We start from the raw sequence: 21,128 nt of genomic DNA, 5'->3' as shown, positions 1-21,128 counted from the left end.
ATTTGAGATAGGTCTGTAGTTGTTGAGAACTTGGATCCAAATTTGGTTTCTTAAGCAGCGGTCTAAAAACCGCTACCATAAATTGGTCAGGTACCAATGCATCAGGCGTTGTGTATAATGAACACAACGCCTGATGCAAGGGATGTGTTCATTATATTAATTATAGGTCCCACCAGTACATTGGGGGAATCCTGAACTAGTTGGGTGGGGATGGGATCTAGAGGACAAGTGGTTGGTTTTGTCTTAATAATTAATTTCTTTAGTTCATGTTCATTAACTGATTGAAAAACACTGAAAAGGTGCGCACATTGTTTTTGTACTAGATTTATTTGCGGCCTGTTTGATTGTGTCTGAAGTCTGATGTTGTAAATGTTATCACATACTATTTTGCGAACTTCATGTAGGATTTGAGTAGTTAAGTTGCTGTATATACTTGCAATTGCAGTTCTTCACTACAGAACGGTATGTACATATGAGTTAATGCATTACATTAATCTCAAAGTGACATTTTGTTAATATCTTAGAGTAAACGTTGAAATGTAAGTGCTCATTTTCTTTTCTCTTTTTTCATAGATACAGTATGTCTGTTCATCTGATGTTATTTGTAAAAATGTAGTACAGATTAAAATGAAAATAGAGCATGTTTCTGTAAATCAGTAAGACGAAATCTTTGGATTTTCCCTTTAATACCTTGTGAATGGAGTTAATCTTCTCCTGGTTTAAAGAGTAATTTTCTTTAAACTGAATTAATGGTTCAGTTTCACAGGACTCCAAATATTAAATATTAACTCTGCAACAACGCATAAGAATGTGGTTAGGCTGCATGCTAAGTTCAGTTCTGTCCCCCTTCTCCTGGATTGGTGTTAAATTTGTGATTTTCTAATCCGCGGGTTTTCCTCTCATTCTAAGTGTCTAGGGGTATATGAACTTACTTATCATACTTAAGTAATACTGGGAAAATCTGTATTATCAACTACCTTTTCTAGATTTTCATTGTAATTTTTTTCAGAATGCTTGTTAATTTAGTTTTTACTTTTTTTTTGTTTGTGTATTAAATGTCTAAATTAAGGTAAAATATTTTTAATGCGTCTTGATTTTAGTCTGTTAGGCCACATAATTAGTTTGGAAAGTTTTCTATAGGCACAGTATATACAGCATATATATTTAAACTAAGACCTAAACCACATCTTTCCTCTAAAAGTGTCTGTAACAACAGGTCACAATTGTAGGGCTGGAAAGACAGATTTTTTTCAAAAGAATATGTTTTCATAATAAATGCATTCGAAGTACTTCATGTTGTCCATGTGTTTATGCAGATAATGAACATTGAATTGCATTTAGCTGTTATGTCTACTTTTCTTCATCTCTCCAATTCTGCCGCTTTGGTTTGTGTACACACATTTGGATGTTCTCTTGCTTACAAATTGTACAAGGAGAAACGCAGATTTGAAGGGAAGTGACCTTTATCATGTTATTTAGTGTATAGATGTTATACAAATCATTTTGTATTAAGCAGCCTTATTGTAACCTTATTTAAATGAAGTCCAGTTGTTCCATCTTTACCTTCCTTTTTTTTCCAGGATTCCCTGAGAAAATAACCACCAAAAAACAATATAGGCTCTTGGGAAACAGCCTTAATATACACGTGGTCTCCAGACTCATTCACCTGATGTTTGCATAGCCACTGAGGAGACATCTTGCTCTTAATGAACTACCCAGTCCTTCACATCTGAAATGCAGCCTACTGTAGAGACATTTGAAACACTCACTGGGTTCAAAGAAGACTAATGTCCAGCAATCTGACATATACAGCACAAACCAGGAGATAACATTTAGAGCAACCCTGTTTGCTGACAAATTTATCCTTTTTGGTTTGAATGGTGCACAAGCAGTTGTCAATCTAACATCAGTTTGGAATGGAAATTTGACTTTCCTTTTTTATTTTCTAAATGTATTGACATAATTTGTTTTAATAAAAAAAACATAAAGTTGTCATGATGGTCACGATGTCATTGTAATTATTTTGTTGTGTTTTAACATGTCAAATTCTCAAACATTTACCACTGTGTTAATTTTATTTTTTTGTGGCACTAAGGACTCAAGGTAAATACATGCATCTCTGTAGTAAGTATGCTTACAAAAGAAATGGGATATTCCAAATAATTTGGACTATCAAGGTTGCTGGTTTATGAGGTAAAAGACAGGGGAGATGCTTAAAAAAGAGTTTAAACCTCTACAGAAGCAATATCATATTAAAGTTGTTTTTGTGTACAATGTATACTGGTTTTAGTTTTTACTGTGTTGGTCCTTGTAAAGAACTTTGGTTATAAGTTTACTCTCACACTTTTAAAGTTTTTTTTTTGTTTTCACAAAAATGATTTGCTGTAATTTCAGAAGAACTGAATTTAGTGTAACTTCAATAAAGCTTGATGAAATTTGAATCCTTAGTATACCCTTAAAAATCCGTAATACATCATTTGGAAAAATAATTTTTAAAACATTATTTGGATGATCATATCAGTGAAACGAGAATGAGCTAGTTCACTTTGTCCAGATCAGCAAAAAATGTCAGGCTGTCACCACTCTGGTTAAATATCTGTTAAAGCATGTGATGCTTTCACATACTCACAAAATAATAAAATGAAGCAGAAAGACTTTAGGTTTAAAGTTGAAAAACATCAAGTGATGCACTTTTCTGGACCATATTATTGGCTCTCAGACTTCCTGGAGGTGTTATCTACATTCAGAACAGAGCAAAGTGCATCCTCGTGAGTTAAAACAGTACAGGGTTGAGGAGTGTGATATAAATTTTTAACTCTTGCTCCTTGTGAGACAGTAGGAGCAGGTTGTGAGTGTCAGCACACATGGCTTGTGCTGGTCAGCTCCCCTGGCTGCTGGTCATCTTCCTCATCATTGCAGGACTAAAATGCAGTTCTGAACAGTATGGGGGCAGTAAGCAAAAGAGAGACATATCCAAAGATCAGTGAGTACCACTGCGTTTCTATAGAGATGGTAACATGACAGTAGCTTCATTTTATATTTTCTTAACTTTCCAGTACCTGCTTCAGAGATTGTTCTGTTTTGTATTACATTTATTGTTAAAGACAAAACTATAAGTCCTACCAGGTATTTATGGTAAAGGAAAAATAAAGAGTTCATTCCATGCTGAAAAGAAAAGAGACAATATTTTGGCTGTGGAGCCTTTGTCAGGTGTGGAATGTATTATTTATTGTATTTCTGTGTTTAAAAGGCCTCGCATGACATCATCGGAAGGAAACTTAATATTTAAAACTGGAGATTATAAATACATCATATTTCAGCCAGGTAACCAAGGAAGTGTAAAAATTGGAGAAGAAAACCTGAGTCAACTTATAGATCAGGTAAACTGAGAATAAGTGCTGTAGCATAACAGATTTTTTTCTGCGTTCAGTTATGGGTTCATTCTGTAATTCTTAATTTTTACTGTAGCAGCATTTTTATATTTTAATTCTTAGTTCTCACATGAATGCTAATTTTTTGTTTAATCCAACATCTTGTGCGTCAATTGTATTGATTATTCTATAGTTTCCATTTTCACTATATAAACTTACATTTGCCTTGGTTAATGGCATCCACAAGATTAATGTTAAGGAAGTATAAAGTTCTTAACAATGCATTTCTATTTGTTTATACCAACTCGAAAAGAAGATATAGAAGCTGAAACATACATGCATGCCAAAAGAAAGTGAAGGATAAACATGTTCAATTTCTCTTTCTTTAAACTGTTCTATAAAGTGGAAACATGGAACTATCATCTAAATTACAGATAAAGAAAAACAAAGACGACATTACATTTATTAAGGCAAATGGAGGAGGAACATCTCAGAATGTCACAGACCAGATCAACCAGTTGCGTACAAGGGTATGTGAAGCTGGAATAAAGCCCTATGGAAAGAAACACTACTTTAAGTTGTTTCAACGAATTTCAAGATTTAACATGAAACTAAAACAATTGCTAACTTTTTAAATTGTGAATGTCTCCTATGCTCCATCTATTTATGTTAGATGCCCATTTATTTTTGACAAGAAGTATCATACAGTATGTTTGTCTTTAAGAGAGTTTTGTAATACGTATAGTGAAACACCTGACATCAGACAGAATGGATTTTTGACACTACCTAAAGTAGACAATACCTTTCTAGTACAAAATAATGGTCCCTTTTGGAAGTTAGTTATAGGATTCCTTAAGAGAAAGTGCTTCTGCAAAAGAAATGGGATCGGTGTATCTGTTTTTGTGTAAATTATTGTATATGATGAACAGTTTATATGAAGAAACACTTTCAGAGGAAATCATTTGTACTTAATTCATAAATGTACTCAACATTAATTCCAGATGATGACGTTGGAAGGAAAGGTTCAAAATATAGAACAGGTAATATAGTATTTTTATTGTCATTTTGAGAAAATACATCTTTGGTGCCACTTTAGCAAATACATGTGGACAGTTACTTATAATACTGTGCTGAACATCAAAAGAAACTCATTAATGAGCTGAATGAGGGCTCAGAGCTGTGAACACACAAATGCTTGTCCAGGGTCTATGAGGGGAATGATGCACAATCCCACAACTTAGTGTAAAACATATGTCACCCTGGATTGCTTCTAGCAATGGCCACTTAAGTTATTAACCTGTGCATTAATGAACTGTAGATTCCCTGTTGATCAACCAAGCTGATGTCAATCAGCATAAATTAAATTAGGTCATGTCTATTACATAAAATGTGGATGACATGTTACAAAAAATATTTTCCTCAGTGAATATTTTGCAGTTCTAACTAGTTTTATGGGATTCTTAGTACATAATTTTATATTTTGCAAAGTGATCATAGCATTTTAAATGTATACTGCTTCTAAAACTTCTTGAATAAATCTGCTTAAAATGTTTTTCTAGCATGTACAGGTTAACAATATGTCTCTGATTATCTTGTCTGTCTGGTCATTAGTTTATCCATCCATGCAGAATGTTAGACATTTGTACAGCAATAGTAAACTACAATGCAGACTTGTACTCTTCACTTTAATAGACAATACAGAGAAAGACCTGCAGCAGCAATCCTTGTCAGAACACTGGAACCTGCCTGAGCCTACTGGATTCTTACCACTGCATATGTCCTAGCAACTGGCAGGTGAGCTACATTTCAGCTGGATGCTATCAAACATAACTTTAAATAATAACAATGAAAAAAAACAGAGTGAGCATTCATCACTAAGAATCCCATAGTTGTTATTCTTCCCAAGTTGCAATTGTACCAAATCTGATACTTAAAAGACAAGCACCTTCTTCACCTTCCTTTTAAATCCTGAACCTGTGCTCTAGTTCTTGTCTTTTTGGAAGTTAAAGAATACACAATAAACATAATTAAAATCACATATTCATTTCTTTCTTAATTATATTTTCAAAATGATATGGGAATAAGCTTCATTTAAAAATGTGATCAAACCCTAATGAATATTTGAAAGACACTGTCTTTTGAAAATAAAGAACAAAGTTCTTTGGTGTATTGCTGATCCAACTACATTCTAACTTTTGTCTGCCATAGCATTATTGAACAATCTTTCTTTAGATTTGATGCACATCTAAGTAAAGAAATTCCATTTAATGTTGGGAGGAACCTTGAGAAAACCCTCACTGACAAGAGGAGAACATGTAGATTCCTGGAAGAAAATGCTTGGGCTGGAACTGGGATCCAGTTCTGTTAGCAGCACTAACTACCACAACATCTATCCATTTTCAAACGTTCATCCAATTCAGAGTCACAGGGGAGTCAGAGCCTATCTCAGCAAGCAACGGACACAAGCAGGATACACCCTGGACAGGATACCATTTCATCACAGGGTACACACAGACACAAACATAGTTGTAATTAGGTTGACCTATTAGAACAGTTATATTACTATCTTCCATTTTTCTCTTGAAAAGAGAATTAAACTTTCACATCTATGCACAGCTGTTAATTAAAAGAAAAGTGTATGTTTTGTATGTTTATTAAAAATATTCAAAATAGAACAGAGAACCGTGATTTACAATGCATGAATTGTATTCTCATGTGTGGCTCCAGACACTATACTGTATCTCTCCTAAATCTGCTATCTCCGGCGGACTTAATATTAATATTATTTACGTATTGACAATTTAGGGGCCGACATGCGCAGCTGACGTCAATGAGTGCCAGATTTATGCAGGAACACCCCTTGGTTGTCAAAATGGAGGAACTTGTGTTAATGATCCAGGATCTTATAGGTAATTGTACATTTTGGTTCCCGTGTCTTTTATTCAGTGAGTGGTGTTTGGAGGTCTATGAAGAATGACAGCATGCACCACCTTTCCACCGACAGTATGACAGTGAAGATTGGACTTTACAGAAATTTTGGCTTTTTAGGGACTGCTTATCTAATCAAGCTAAGACAGTGTTAATGGTAGATTCTGTATTTCTTGTGATATTCTTAGAAAACTTCTCTGAGAAGTCTATTGTCAGAAGAATAACTGAACTGGAGGCTTCAAAATGACTGGCTAATGGTGTGACTGTTTTTTGTTATGTTTTGTGTTTGGCTATTAGTAATGCAAACTATTAAGCTATACTATCAATCTAAGTCAAATATAAATATAAAAAATCAATTAAATCACGTTTCTAATCTAAAAACATGACATGCGTATTTAGTGAATTGCTCTGATTCACTTTTTATATTTTTGAAGAATACAGGACCAGCTGAAATTTACAGGATGTTCATGAATGTTCTGAACATAATCTATGCTTTTTTAAAATTATTATTGCTTTAATGGCCTTAGCTAAAAAAAAAACAGAACAATAATTGTAACAGAGCATCACATAGACAGGGAAATTATTTTAGAAAGCTTCTATCAGAGCTGCTATTGTCTAGGGACACACAGGTAGGAAGAGGCTTAAAATGTTTCATTAGGCTCTATGTAGTTCAGAAAACAAGACAGTGGGGATTTAAGCAAAATGTATCAGGCATATGACGCTTAATTAATACAATATTCGTGTTAGATTATTGATGGACTTCTTGTTCAAATGGGTAAATCTCTGTTGTTTAGTTTGGGTTCCTGCGAAGATGGTGAGAAGAATGACAACATAACACTGAATTATTTTATGCCTTTCTGTCTTAATTTCTCATGACATGTACAGTAATTGCACTGAAAACAATGTTTTCTCAAAACAGAAATCAGCATCAAACACAGCTGAATGGTCCGTTGGTTTAGATCTACATTCTTACATGTTTAAAATATTAAGTGCCATTTCCTATAACTTTTATTGCTAAACCTATGGGACTGCATAAAGTTCTGTTATTGGTGCTGTGATATTCTGGATTGAAACATCACCTGCAACTTGATTTAGTTCATTGCTGTATCCTAGTAAAAAACAAAAAAGCCAGAAAGTGCAGATAATACGCTAGAATTGTAGTTGGTGATTTATTGCAATTTATTGCCAGAAATCAGTTAATAAAGGTAATTCAGACACACACTAGTTACAGTAATATGACTTGTAATACAAACACATGAAAGACTAAATAGTTTAATGATTAGTTTAAGGAAATGAAACGTGCTCCTCCCCCATCTATCTCTATACTTTAAATTAAATATTCATTGTGATCATTGAAGATCCCATGACACTCTTTTTCTGTTGTTGTCTGTTGTGAAGTTTGTCTCTTCCTGTACAGTATGTGAAATGCTTTGGGATAATAAGTACTAGACAGATATAAGTAATCATTCATATCTCTGTGTGTCTGCTCTGTTTTCCTCCAGGTGTAACTGCCCTCCAGAGTGGTATGGACCACATTGTACTTCTCGCTATGATGACTGCGAAGGTGGTTCTCAGGATCTCTGTGAACATGGTATCTGTATTGACTCGGATAGAGTCATCCCAAACCAGGTGAACTGCCGGTTGCTGATCTTCAAAATCAAGACGACAAAACAGGGTGTTTAAATAATTACTGATGTTGACATTTTCTCAGGTATTAAGATGTAAGATGTTTCTGATGTATGAGCAGTTATTGTTATTTCTGATATGTTAAAAAAGAGTAATCTTTTCTGACTGCTCTATCTTTCTTACACCCGAAGCAGGCTCCACAGCCGAAACATTGTTTTCTTTCTTCTCTTTTTAGCATGGAATAAACCTATTACTTGTTTCTGTGTTAAAAAAGAGGCCAGCTTCTTTTGATCTTTTAAAGACTACATAAAACAACAGACTTTTGAAAAGAAGCAACTGAAAAATATTTCCCAGAACATTAATGAGATTAATAACAAATCAGATAATTGGTTCGCACTAATGAAGTCTGTCTATTTTTGTATATGCATATTTATTATAGAAGCAGTAAATATCTCTCAAGCAAAGCAGATCCTTTGGTTGGTATGCTGAATCACTTGAAAACTGACTATAAACTGATTTCTCAACAGCATATGTGTGAAAGCTCTTAGAATTACAAAACAGCAGTGAGGCTGAATAGATTTTTATGTACAATGAATAAAATACAAGGAGTTAGCAAGCAGACCTAATTGCCCTGTGCAGTTAATTTAAAATCACATTAAAATTTATTTTAATTTATTTAAAAATGTGTATTTAAAAATAAATTGTTAAAGAAAAGAATTGAGGTATAACATATGTTTTTACAAAGCACATACAAACACCAACCAATGCCATGGTTTCACAAGAAGTGTAACATTTATGAAAGATTTTTTTTAATATTTGACTGTAGTGAGACATTTGTGCAAGAGACGTCAGATTACATATATACAGTATATAATTGTGTTCAAATGAAGTAACGTAATTGTCATTCACCGATACCTGGTTGAGTTGTTGCAGAATACTGCAATAGCTTTTTCTCTTTAACATGGTTTAAAAAAATATCTAGCTGACAAGAGGACAGTCCTGGAAACTGCAAATCGAACAGGTTTTGTAAGTCACCCTTAATCATTGTTCTATAAAGATTTGTAATGAAATGTGGGGAACCACAGAGGCTTGATGATCACTGCTACTTCACAGCTCTTGGGACCCGAGTTTGAATGTAGGACCCCAGGACATGGGTTTTTGCTGGGTGGTCCAGTTTCCTCTCACACAGCACATCCAAAGAAAAAGCTATCTGGTTTCATTAACGTCTCATAATTATCCTCTATAAAGTATACAGTATATGTCCTGTGCTGGACTGATGTCCCGTCCTTAATTGAACCCATTGTATGCTAGATTACACTCAGGGTCATCAGGGTTACTTCAGGGTCACCCTGAAGTAATTATTAAAATGGGTGTTTGGACTTATTGAAATCTAATAATCACTTTAGAAAGCAATGTGTTAAATTAAGGAGCAGACAGCTCCTTTAATTTTGTTAAAGACTTTGACCTAAGTGGTATATTGGTGTGTTAAGAAAATATTCATTACAGAAGATTGAACTCTGAAATGTATTTAATTTCATTTGTAGGACTTTAGCTCTGCTGATCCATGACTGGTAATCTCTGGTCTGGTCATATGTAGACATTTCATAGCTGCTTATTGTAGCTGCATTGGCTACACGTTAAGCTAACAGCTGTGGCAGCTCTGTTGTACAGGACTATTCATTAAGACTTTCTTTCTGTTTTCAGCCCAAATACAAGTGCATATGTGATGCTGGGTGGACATCCCTCCCTGGTAACCCGGCATGTACAGCTGACATCAATGAGTGTAACCTTCCCAACAAACCCTGCTCCACCAATCCACATGTGGAGTGTTTCAACACAATAGGCTCCTATTACTGTGGTGCCTGCCCAGCAGGTAGAATGTCTTTGTATTAGTCAGTACTCTATTTCAACAACAGGTTCAAACCACTGCAGCACAAAATGCACAAGACAATAACCACACAGTAAATTTCTTAAGATATGCAGTTAGAAAAACTAATTATCTTGAGACGAATATAAAACATGTATCTGCCTTTAAAAAACATGTCTGGAAACAATTTCCAATCCTGGAAATGCTTCTGATGCAAAATGTCTCATGTTGATTTAACAAAGTAGCTCAATGTCCTTCTGAAGCATCAGAAAAGCCTTGTATATGGAGCAGTGCTCTTGAATGTGGATGGCATTCACAGGATGGAGAGTGTGTATCACAAGATCCAGTAATAAATAAATAGAAAATGGGTTCAATTGCCTAAAACAATATTAAAGGAAAACCTGCAAGGACAGAATAAGAACCATATGCATAACTAATAATACAATCTAATTAGTATGAATTATATAAAGTCCTTGCTTTCATTAACAAATAATCCATTTTGAATGTATTATATGTAAATACAAAACACAATGCATTTTAATTTTTATCTAGTGTAGTTCATACTTGAACAACATATGCTCCAGTTAGCAGAATTAGCAGTACAAAAGTTCAGTTTAGATTTGAAGAATTTATAGGCTTTAAGGCAGAAGGGCATCCCAGAGGCAAATAGCACCACAGCTGAAAGCTCTGTGCCTAGCTATGTGGAATCGATGCCTTTGGACTGAAAATATATTAGGTTAGGTTTCAATTAAAAACACATGGAATACAAAAACACCAAACTATGACAGCCTTAAATAAATTATTGCAGCTTTTAAACTAGTTCAGCTCAATTTTGGGTGACTGTTAAAATTCTTTGCCTGCGTGTTACGAGCTTTTTAGGATTGTTCTACACGCACGGGAAGGTGTTTTGAGGTTTTGTCCCAGTAACAGCCAAACTTTTGTTACCCACGTCTTTCAGGTTGGCAAGGGAATGGCTACAGTTGTCAAGATGTTAATGAGTGTACAACCAACAATGGCGGCTGTTCCACCTCCCCAATGGTGCAGTGTTTGAATACTATGGGCTCTTACCATTGTGGACCCTGTCCTCCAGGTAGGCACCAACAGAATATAATGGAAAAGTCACTGTGTTGTTATATCAATCAAATGCGAATTCACTTATAACCTCCCCTGCGTTCATTTATGTTCAACACACTAGTAAGGTATTCTCGTTTTTGAATCTGGGCCATCAGGTGCCATTCTGTGACTGTGACTGAGATTTCTTAATCAGCTGTTTTTCAATTTTGCTGAACAACAGTGACCTCTTTGGTGTTCCAGGAATATGCAAGTTGAAGTGTCAGATCTGCATCTATCCTCCCTGAGAGGCTCAAGTTCTCTTGCTGGCACTGTGGACTCTCAGAGTGAATAAAAAGCATATGATCAGGATTTGGGTTAATGGAACTGTCAAACTAAAAAAGCAGATGATCAGAATTTGGTGTGTTTTCCCAGGCTTGATAATATTTCATAAGAATAATTGGCTGATTCATCTCCCCACATTTGCTTTGGTCCTCAATGTTGTTTGCTAATTGAATTAAATAAATATCATATCTTTAGTTGTAATAAGTTAATACTACTGGTCATCTTTCTCAGCATTTTTGTCTTAACACAGACATTGGTTAGACTGATTGGATTATTTTTTTTAACATTTGACGACAAAATTATATTTAAAATAATGGAACCACCATTAAATATATGTTGAGAACCACAGAAGAATACTACCATTGTTTCCTTCCTGGAGTGCTGGAAGCCAGATGACAAATTAAAATTTGATGACTCATGCACATTATCACACTGATTTAAAACAGATGTGCTTTTGTGCTGAAACCAGTCCCCAGCTGTCCTGAGATTAGCTGCTTTAGCTGAGATGTCTCAGTCAGCATCTTCCTATTCTTTCCAGGGTTCAAACTGAATTATTATTGAGAAATATTCATAATATGTAACATTAGTATCCTAATATCCAGGGACACACTCTGTATTTGTTTCCTAAATTAATTTACTGGTATTACAGAGTCTGGAAACATTTCTTTGCTTTTAATAGTTTTTATATCATTTTATGTATTTACATTTATTTTTTACAAAGATTAAAATCACTATTTTCAGCACATTAAATTTCCTTTGTTAGACTTACCTGGAGCCTGGGGAACTTGAAAAGAAATGCCTGGGATTTTAGCAATTGGGAAAACAATCCTTGAGGTTGTTTTATAGAACTGCTTGCTGTTCCGTGAGATGCCATACATGCGATTCTGATTTCTTCTTCTTTTTTTCCTACTTTTCCGCATGTGAGCAGGCTATGAAGGAGATGGAAAGACCTGTACACAGGCTAATGTCTGCTCTGTAAACAATGGAGGGTGTCACCCACTGGCAACCTGCACCTCCAGTTCAGGTATTTTAGCATCAACAGTACATTGGCTGTAAAATTGCTGTGATAAGGTATCATAAAAGAAATACCAGACTTCTGTATGATCCCTTGTTTGCAATTATAGGAAATGTTATGAAGAATCAAATGAGTACTATCAATGCAGCACTATAAAAGATAAAGATGGAAAATAAACATGCTAAGTAGTGGTTTAGAACCCAGTAGGGTCCCTACTTCCCTGTGAAAGATATCTGAGGTTGCCAGATATCTTAAGTTCATGTTTTGAATATTTGAGAGGGATACCTCTCTGGAAAGTACAACATAGAGGTTCAACACAGCTATAAATAAAGAAAACTACAACAGGCCAAGCAGACAAAGCAGTTTCTTCTGTAGAGACCACAGAGAGAACAAGGATAAACATTACGTAGCTTCCAAAGCTTGATCTGGCTGTCACAGACTCTAGATATCTCACTTATTAAACTCTTGTGGGATTCATCTGTGTGTTTGTGCATTGTTACGTATTTTGACTACTTGTTTACATTCCATATACTCTTATTGAAAATAAATGTTTTATCTTATTTCATGATTTATCTATGTCAGACCTTTATATTGTACTGTACTGGATGACAGTTACTTAAGTCCTGCCAGGGGCCAGTACTCTTTAGTTTGCCTTCAGTTTGTCAACACTGGGCTGAGAGAGTTGCATCGTTCCTTCAATCAGTGCTGAATCTCTTGTAGGAACTATGGACTCACAGAATGAAAAATGAAAAATTATGCTTGAAACTAAAGTATTTGCAGTAATAACCAGATGTTTAACCATACTGTAGTTATTGTAATTGATTGTTTCTAAATTGACTCCTTATAGTAACACTTAAAGGTTTATTCCATGCTGAAAAGAAAAGAGACACAACATTTTGACTGTGAATAAGGCTCCACAGCTAAAAGGTTGTCTCTTTTTTTTCTTTCAGCATGGAATAAATCTTTACCTGTTCCTTTGCAGCCTACTCATGCTGATGCAGCTACCTACTTGAACTACGATATAGTAACTATGGTTTTCTGAGGAAGTGCATACATTATAGACTTGTGACTCACATTTATTCTAGTCCACCATTGGAATTATTCAAATTTTATATACAATTATTGGTTGTTTTACCAATATGCACTTATAAGCATCAGCAATATGAACACAGAACTGATGCTTTTTAAATTAATCTTAGCTTTTAACAAGGTAATTTATTATTTAGATATACTGTACCTCTGCATTAAGCACTGAGTTTCTGCACATCCCATACATTATGTGGACTGTCACTGTTCAACGTTTGGTGCAATTTAAGGACACATTCTTGTGAGGAATTAATATTGCTTGTTATGTATGTAACATTAACATCACACTAACGTAACATCACAGGCACATCTAGTGGCACAGTATAGTTCAAGTACAGTAGGTAGCTGTGTCAGCATGCGTAGGCTGCAAAGGAACAAGTAAAGGTTTATTTCATGCTGAAAAGAAACAACGTTTTGGCTGTGGAGCCTTCTTCTTCTTCACACCCGAAGAAGGCTCCACAGTCGAAACGTTGTATTTCTTTTCTTCTCTTTTCAGCATGGAATAACCTTTTTACATGTTCCTTTACAGTATAGTTTCTACAAGTTCAGCCAAATGGAGGGGGACGTGTTTGTAAACAAGGTGAAGACAGACTGACCAGTCTTCTACGAGTGTTTGGTTGCTTGGTAACAACTTAAGCATGTTTGAGTGAGCATAGAAAAAAGTTGAAAAAGGTCATTTGATTTTTGGTTAAGCATTCATTAAGCCTCAGGAGTAAAGAGGTTATCTGGAATAAAAAACTGCTGAAAAGACCCCAAGTGTACAGGGCAAGTTTGTTTTGAAACTCTCAGAGCAGGACGTGCAGAAAACTCAGAGTAGGGTGAAAATCTGTAAGGCTGCAGGGCCTGATGGGATACCACCCTGCGTCCTCAGGATATGTGCAGCCCAGCTGACCACAGTGTTTACGGACATCTTTGACTCCTCCTTGTCACAGTCCATTGTCCCCACCTGCTTAAAAAAAACCATTGTTCCACTCCCCAAAAAGGCAAAAGTGACGTGCCTGAACAATTACCTCCCAGTAGCATTAACATCTGTGGTGATGAAATGTCTGGAGAAGCTGGTGTTGTCACAGATCAACTCCTCCATCATGGAGTCCCTGGGCCCCTTGCAGTTCACCTACCAGAACAACAGATCAGTGGATAATGCTGTCTCCCTAGCTCTACATACAGCCTTGGAACACCTGGACACTAAGAACTCAAATGTGAGATTGATGTTTGTGGACTACAGTTCAGCATTCAATTCCATCATACCCAGCCAACTGGTGACAAAGCTCGGGGGACTAGGACTGTGCAGCTCCGTCTGCAACTGGCTGTTGGACATCCTAATCGAGAGACCACAGGTGGTGTGGATAGGTAATAAAACATCACCGCTCACCCTGAGCACTGGCACCCCACAAGGCTGCTGTCTGAGTCCAAGGTTGTACTCCCTATTCACTCACGACTGCACAGCAATACACAGCAACAGCCGCATCATTAAATTTGTGGATGACACCACTGTAATAGGCCTGATCAGTGATGATGACGAGTCCACTTACAGGGATGAAGTCGTACAGCTGCTGAGGTGGTGTCACAACAATAACCTGGACTTGAACGTGAGTAAAACAAAAGAGCTAATAGTGAACGTTCGGAGACACAGGCCGCATACTCACAGCCCACTTAACATTGATGGGACCGAAGTGGAAACAATCACCAGCTTTAGGTTTTTGGGAATTTACATTTCTAATGGCCTAACCTGTACTGTGAACACGGACATTATCTTGAAGAAGGCTCAGCAGTGCCTCTATTTCCTGAGGTGCCTCAAGCGATGGTGGATGCCAGTACCTGTATTGGTGAACTTCTACCGCTGCACCATAGAGAGCGTCCTCACCATCAGGATCACCGTTTGGTACAACAACACCTTTTCTCAAGAGAGAAAGGTGCTGCAGAGAACGGTGAATGTGGCCCAGAAGATCATCGGCTGTGGTCTCACAGAGACTAAACAGCTCTTTAAGGACCGCTGCCATGGTAGAATTATGGCCATCACAGAGGACAGTCACCACCCCGGACATGAGCTCTTCACCCAATGCCCTCAGGCAAAATATACAAGAGCATGCGGACACTTGCCACCAAATTCTGCCAGGAGCCAGGAGCCATATCACCCTGCAACTCACAACTGGCAACCCACTGAAGCTAAGCAGGTGTGAGCCTGGTCATTACCTGGATGGGAGACCTCCTGGGAAAAACTAAGGTTCCTGCTGGAAGAGGTGTTAATGGGGTCAGCAGGGGGTGCTCACCCTGCGATCCATGTGGGTCCTAATGCCCCAGTATAGTGAAGGGGACACTATACTGTAAAAAGCCAATGTCCTTCTTATGAGATGTAAAACCGAGGTCCTGACTCTCTGTGGTCATTAAAAATCCCAGGGTGTTTCTCGAAAAGAGTAGGGGTGTAACCATGGCATCCTGGCCAAATTTCCCATAGGGCTTTACCAATCATGGCCTCCTAATAATCCCCATCTATGAATTGGTTTCATTACTCTGCTCTCCTCCCCACTGATAGCTGATGTGTGGTGAGCGTTCTGGTGTACTATGGCTGCCGTCGCATCATCCAGGTGGATGCTGCACATTGGTGGTGGTGGTGGTGGAGGGGTAAATCGCTTTGAGTGGAGTGTCCAGAAAAGTGCTATATAAGTCTAAGCAATTATTATTAATTATTACTCTTCAATAGCTTCTACCCACAAGCAGAAGCTATTGAAGAGTAATGAAGTGCGAATGGCGAACACATTTGGCCATGCCCCTCAGACCACACCTACACCATCTACCTCATTATAATTTTATTAATTGCACATCTGCACTCATTGTTTACATGTCTGTATTGTTTACATTCAAACTGTTTACTTGTTTACTTGTACATTGTCTACTTTTTGTTTGTATATTGTCTTGGTGCACTGTCTGCACTTTGTGTTTTAAACTTTTTTTTAACAATTGAGAGACTTTCTGTAAGTAAGAATTCCATTGTGCCAGTACATGTACTGGTTACATACTGTATGGCAATAAAGTTCAAGTTAAAAAAACAAACGACACAGTGGTATTGCAAGACCAGACTTCAGAACCCCTGGTCTTCTCTTCAGGTTGACATTCTCCCTTGGTGTTAGTGGCATTGCTGGCTTTTAAATTCTTTTTAATATTTTTTCCTTGGGAATAATTGCCTAACAGCAGAGTACCCACAAAGCAGTTTGTCATCTTCTATCTCATTCATAAAACAGATAGTTCTGTGGTGTGCAGAAATATATACCTGGAGAAATACTGAAAAATGTATATAAGCAGTTAAACAGAATAATTAAATGGTTATTTTTTCATATAATGAAAGTTATAGAGACAAGGAAAATGGACTATGCACAAACAACTGGTGCTAACATTTGAGATGTCAAATGTAAAATCCAGTGTCTGGACTGAAGCAGAGCTCATAATTTCTCTATAGGAAGCCTCCTCCCTATCTGCACCTGTCCTCCTGGCTATGCTGGGAATGGTTATGGGCCTGCTGGCTGCACTCCTGTCAGTAATATTTGCCAAAGTCATAGTCCCTGTGTAAATGGACAGTGCATGGTGAGTGTACACATTCTGCATTTGCCAAATGAAACCCACTGGAAACTTGATTTGAAACCCTTGCCTATAGTGAAATCTGCTAAGGTCACATCGCTGTTAAATTCAGGACTGCCAAAGCGAACGTTTTTAATGGGCTGAGTGATCCGATAAGATCAGTGATTGATCAGCATTCAGTAATAGCTAAATTCATGGTTCAAGTTAATTGGGTGGCTTAAAAATCAACCAGATGGAGAACTGCAAAGAAAATGGCACAGTAGTCTTTATAATTCATATTGATTGCTTCTTTGTCATTTTCTCAAAGAATAATTTGTCTAATTGATTTCCTCCAGAGCCCTTTGCACAGGTTTAATGTTCCTTGAGTGGCTAATCTGCAAAATAGGAAAATTAAAGTAAAATAAACATTGATAATGACTAAAATGTTAGTTTCAAATTCTTCTTTATATCTTAATCTTATACTCTCTTTGTATTGTCTAACATGCCTTTTGAAATCCAATTACCATTAATTTTAGAAATAAAATAAAAACAAAAAAGAAGAGGCATCAATTGAATTGAGGAAAACAATTTTTAAATAGTGCAGATGTGTGGCAGCATAGTGAAATGACAGGTCCAGGGTTTGGTTCTAGAAGAGCAGGTTCTGTGCAGATTTTTCATATTCTCCCAATAGTCGTGTGGGTTTCCTCCTACCTTCCACAGACATGCCAGTTATGTTAATAGGTGTTTCTTTTGTGCGTCCATGTGTGTTGATGAGTGTGTGGGGTGTTATTCTAGTGCTTTGCAATCGACCAGTGCAATCCCTACCAGGAATAAGCAGTTATCCGGTAATGGGTGGGTGTTTGGTGTAGATATGAGTTAAAAATGGTTTCTTTCAAGGCTGAGTAATGTTTTTCTTACTTCTTCCTCATCTGATCTGTATTCCTTTTCCAGAGTACCACTACTGGCTACATTTGCACATGTGACCCAGGCTGGTCAGGGGTGAACTGCACAGAAAACATCAATGAGTGTGTCAGCAATCCGTGTCAGAATGGAGGCACCTGTGTTGATGGCATCAATGGATACAGCTGCACCTGCACTGATCACTGGATGGGCCTGCAGTGCCAAACACCACAGCAAGGTGCATGAAAATGTTTCATTGACTTTGGAGTTAAAGGATTGACACAGAGCAGTGTTATACTGGTTGATGTTTGACAAAGCCATTTTAAATATTTAAAATCTATGTTTCTAATTTGAATAGTCCTACTGCCAAATAATTAATCTTTCTCACAAGCTCTAATTGAGAAATGTAAAGTGTTCATTGCCAACAATTTCAAATAAATCTTTTTTTTGTTATGGCCATATAAGATCAGAGTATTTTTAAGAATGAATTTGCTAAAATCAAAGATGTCATTTTTAGAAAAAATATGTAAAAGAGTCTAATACTAAATGTGCAAGTAATACTTGTGTTATTAAAATAAATCAACAGAAATTGAATCAAGATAAAAGTTTAGGCTGAATACATTTACTATTTTCATCCAAAGTCTGAAGTTTTCTTTTGTACTGGATTCTTGATTTCAATTAATTGTTGACTTTATTGTATGCTCCAGTGTGTGGGGGATACCTCACAGCAGTGGCTGGGACATTCAGCTATCCCAATTTTCCTGGAAATGATCAGTATGATCATCAAGTCAGCTGTGCCTGGGTGGTCCGTACTGATTCGGACAAGGTTAGTCCCATTCCTTGTAATCCAGAGCTCATTGGAGCTGCAAGAGACTTCAACACCTAAGAGAGTGATGATATTTAATCACTTCTTAATAATCAATTTTATTGAACAAACTCTTCAAAAAGGTCTCACTAAAAGAGTAAGTATCTTTACTATTAAATGTGTTTTACATAAATTCAATCCTCTGAAATATGCATTTAAAAATGTTGTCTTTCGTGAGCCACTTCTCCTTTCTGACATATAGCTGTATTCTGGCTATTCTAGGGTCCCTCATCCTGATGTCACTGATATTTAACAAAACTACAAGCTTTGACATCTAACTTGCTCAGCACAAAGTCTTCTATGAATCTGATGGATAGTCTCTTTTTCCAGGTTCTCCGGATAACTTTCCCACATTTTGATTTGGAAAACAGTGCCAACTGCAACTATGACTTCCTACAGATACATGATGGAGAGTCAGCCTCTGGCTTCATGATTGGCAGATACTGTGGCACCAATGTCCCAACTGAACTCTTCAGTTCCCACAACTCATTGTACTTCTGGTTCCGCTCTGACCACTCGGTCAACGCTGGGGGCTTCACTGTTGCCTGGGAGTCAAGAGATCCTGGTATTATTTTCTCCCGACATTTGGTCCTGACATAGGACAAATACCAGACAGTGAATTATTCTGGAATAATTACTGTCCTCTCTAGATAGTAGACAGTAAAATATTCTGAAACCATTCTCTTACCTATTTCAGGCTTAATACTAGTTAGTTGGGGTATACTTATTCAAAGCTCTAACTACAGTATACCCCAAATGTTAATATTAGCCCTGAATTTCAGCTTTGTATTGGCTCTTTGCCTTGGCCTTTGTTTTGCTTGTGACCTTACCCTAGTATTAACACAGGTCTTAGGTTTTCACCCAGAGGATTGTAGTGGTCTGGGCAAACTCCTCAGCCATGGAGCTAACATTAAGAAACAGCTATTAAGAGATTCTTGGATCATTATGATACTGACAACCAAACATGCAAGATTGGCCAAATGGCCTTTGTTTGCAGCCTTGCTAATGTTCTTAGGGTAAGCTCTCTTATCTTTACTTAAACACCTGTATGTTCCATTTTCATAATGACGTCTCTGATATTTAACAATACTAAATATTAACCTGAATTATAACCTCTTCCAAAACCTTATTTTCTAACCCTAATGCTAGACTTGGTCTGAAGCATGGGAAATTTTTTAGCCTATGCATGATGCATAGATAATGTCAGCCTTTAACAGGAAATTCATCCTTTTGATTGTTGCTATGGTGACTGAACCAAACATATTTTCCATCATTAAAAAGTTATTTACTGTTAGGCTAACAAGTTTTTAAACTGAAAACATTTGTATTTCCATTGTATCTTTTCACTGAGAAAAAAGAAATGTTTAGAACTCAATACCTGCTTAGAAATAGTAATATTGTGCTCATATTGTGCTGACCAGTTAAGGAAAGGCTCTTCTAAAGAAGAATGTTTTGAGTCTAGATTTGAAGGAGTTTAGAGAAGGTGACTCTCTGATATCCCTGGGCATAGAGTTCCAGAGCTTTGGGGCATTGTCACCCATACAATGTAGATGGGCTTGGGGGACAGTTAGGAGACCAGAATTAGAAGAGCGAAGGTTGTGAGGTGGGGAGTAGGATAATAGTAGCTCAGCCAGGTACTGAGGTGCCAAGTCATGCAGAGCCTTATAGGTGAGCATGGGGACTTTGAAGTCGACATGAAACTTGACAGGAAGCCTGTGCAAGAACTCCAGGATAGGAGTAATATGATCACTTGCACTAAACCTGGTCAGGATTCTGGCAAATTCTGGTCATAGTGAAGTTTGTTCAATGTGGATTTAGAAACCTCAGCGAGTAGAACGTTACAGCAGAAGACAAATGTGTTGATCAGCTTTTCAGCCTCAGTTAATGATAACATAGGTCGTAGTCTAGTGATACTTCTAAGGTGAAAGAAAGATGTTTTGACAATATGTTGCACATGTGTCAAGGCTGAATCAAATATCATCCACATGTTTTTCAATTTAGACTGATATTCAAGTACAGTGCCGTCCACAGATAAGGTTACAGCATGGGCTTTACACAGTTGATGGGGAGTGCCAATAAGCATGACTTGTCACAGTTTAGATTAAGGAAATTTTGAGTTATCCATGTTTTGATGTCAGAGATGCAATTAGATAGAATAGAGAAGGCTGCATCAGTCTAGGGTTTGATATGGATGTAGATTTGAGTATCATCAGCATAGAAATGATAGTTGAGACCATGTGACTTTAAAAGCTGACCAAGTGGAAACATGTAAATGCTGGAAGTAGGGGGCTTAGTATTGAGCCCTGAGGAACACCAGACTTAATGAGTCCAATTTCAAACCTAAATCCACCAAGGGAGACAAAGTAACAGTGATCAGTGAGGTAAAACTTGAACTAGTTGAGAACAGTGTCAGAAACACGAAACACAGGTATCATGGTTGACAGTGTTGAAAGCAGCACTGAGACCAAGAAAAATGAAGACCTTTAATCTATGATGATGTGGTTTGAGTATGGAACATGATTT

The 21,128-nt window shown here is 36.9% G+C and overlaps 2 protein-coding genes across 2 annotated transcripts in view; both read left to right on the top strand.

Annotated features, from left to right (window-relative positions):
- The window catches only part of trdmt1 (tRNA aspartic acid methyltransferase 1), a 33,919-nt gene extending 31,926 nt beyond the window's left edge, over positions 1–1,993 (top strand). Inside the window, exon 11 of the mRNA XM_088919417.1 lies at positions 1,581–1,993. Within this exon, the coding sequence (XP_088775543.1) occupies positions 1,581–1,681 (101 nt within the window). The 3' untranslated portion in view covers positions 1,682–1,993. The remainder of the gene's footprint in view (positions 1–1,580) is intronic.
- An 871-nt stretch (positions 1,994–2,864) lies between these two features.
- Positions 2,865–21,128, top strand: part of cubn (cubilin (intrinsic factor-cobalamin receptor)) — a 133,957-nt gene continuing 115,693 nt past the window's right edge. The window contains exons 1-14 of the mRNA XM_088918786.1: positions 2,865–2,983; positions 3,251–3,380; positions 3,806–3,901; positions 4,373–4,411; positions 5,064–5,165; positions 6,177–6,280; positions 7,802–7,928; positions 9,630–9,798; positions 10,751–10,882; positions 12,116–12,211; positions 16,743–16,867; positions 17,792–17,978; positions 18,448–18,566; positions 18,936–19,170. Of these exons, the coding sequence (XP_088774912.1) occupies positions 2,865–2,983; positions 3,251–3,380; positions 3,806–3,901; positions 4,373–4,411; positions 5,064–5,165; positions 6,177–6,280; positions 7,802–7,928; positions 9,630–9,798; positions 10,751–10,882; positions 12,116–12,211; positions 16,743–16,867; positions 17,792–17,978; positions 18,448–18,566; positions 18,936–19,170 (1,780 nt within the window). The remainder of the gene's footprint in view (positions 2,984–3,250; positions 3,381–3,805; positions 3,902–4,372; positions 4,412–5,063; positions 5,166–6,176; positions 6,281–7,801; positions 7,929–9,629; positions 9,799–10,750; positions 10,883–12,115; positions 12,212–16,742; positions 16,868–17,791; positions 17,979–18,447; positions 18,567–18,935; positions 19,171–21,128) is intronic.

Source organism: Atractosteus spatula, chromosome 6 (genome assembly GCF_055471065.1).
Source record: "Atractosteus spatula isolate fAtrSpa1 chromosome 6, fAtrSpa1.hap1, whole genome shotgun sequence".
Lineage (NCBI taxonomy): Eukaryota > Metazoa > Chordata > Actinopteri > Semionotiformes > Lepisosteidae > Atractosteus > Atractosteus spatula.
Note: the sequence above shows the minus strand (reverse complement) of the source record. Positions and strands in the feature narration are given on the sequence as shown.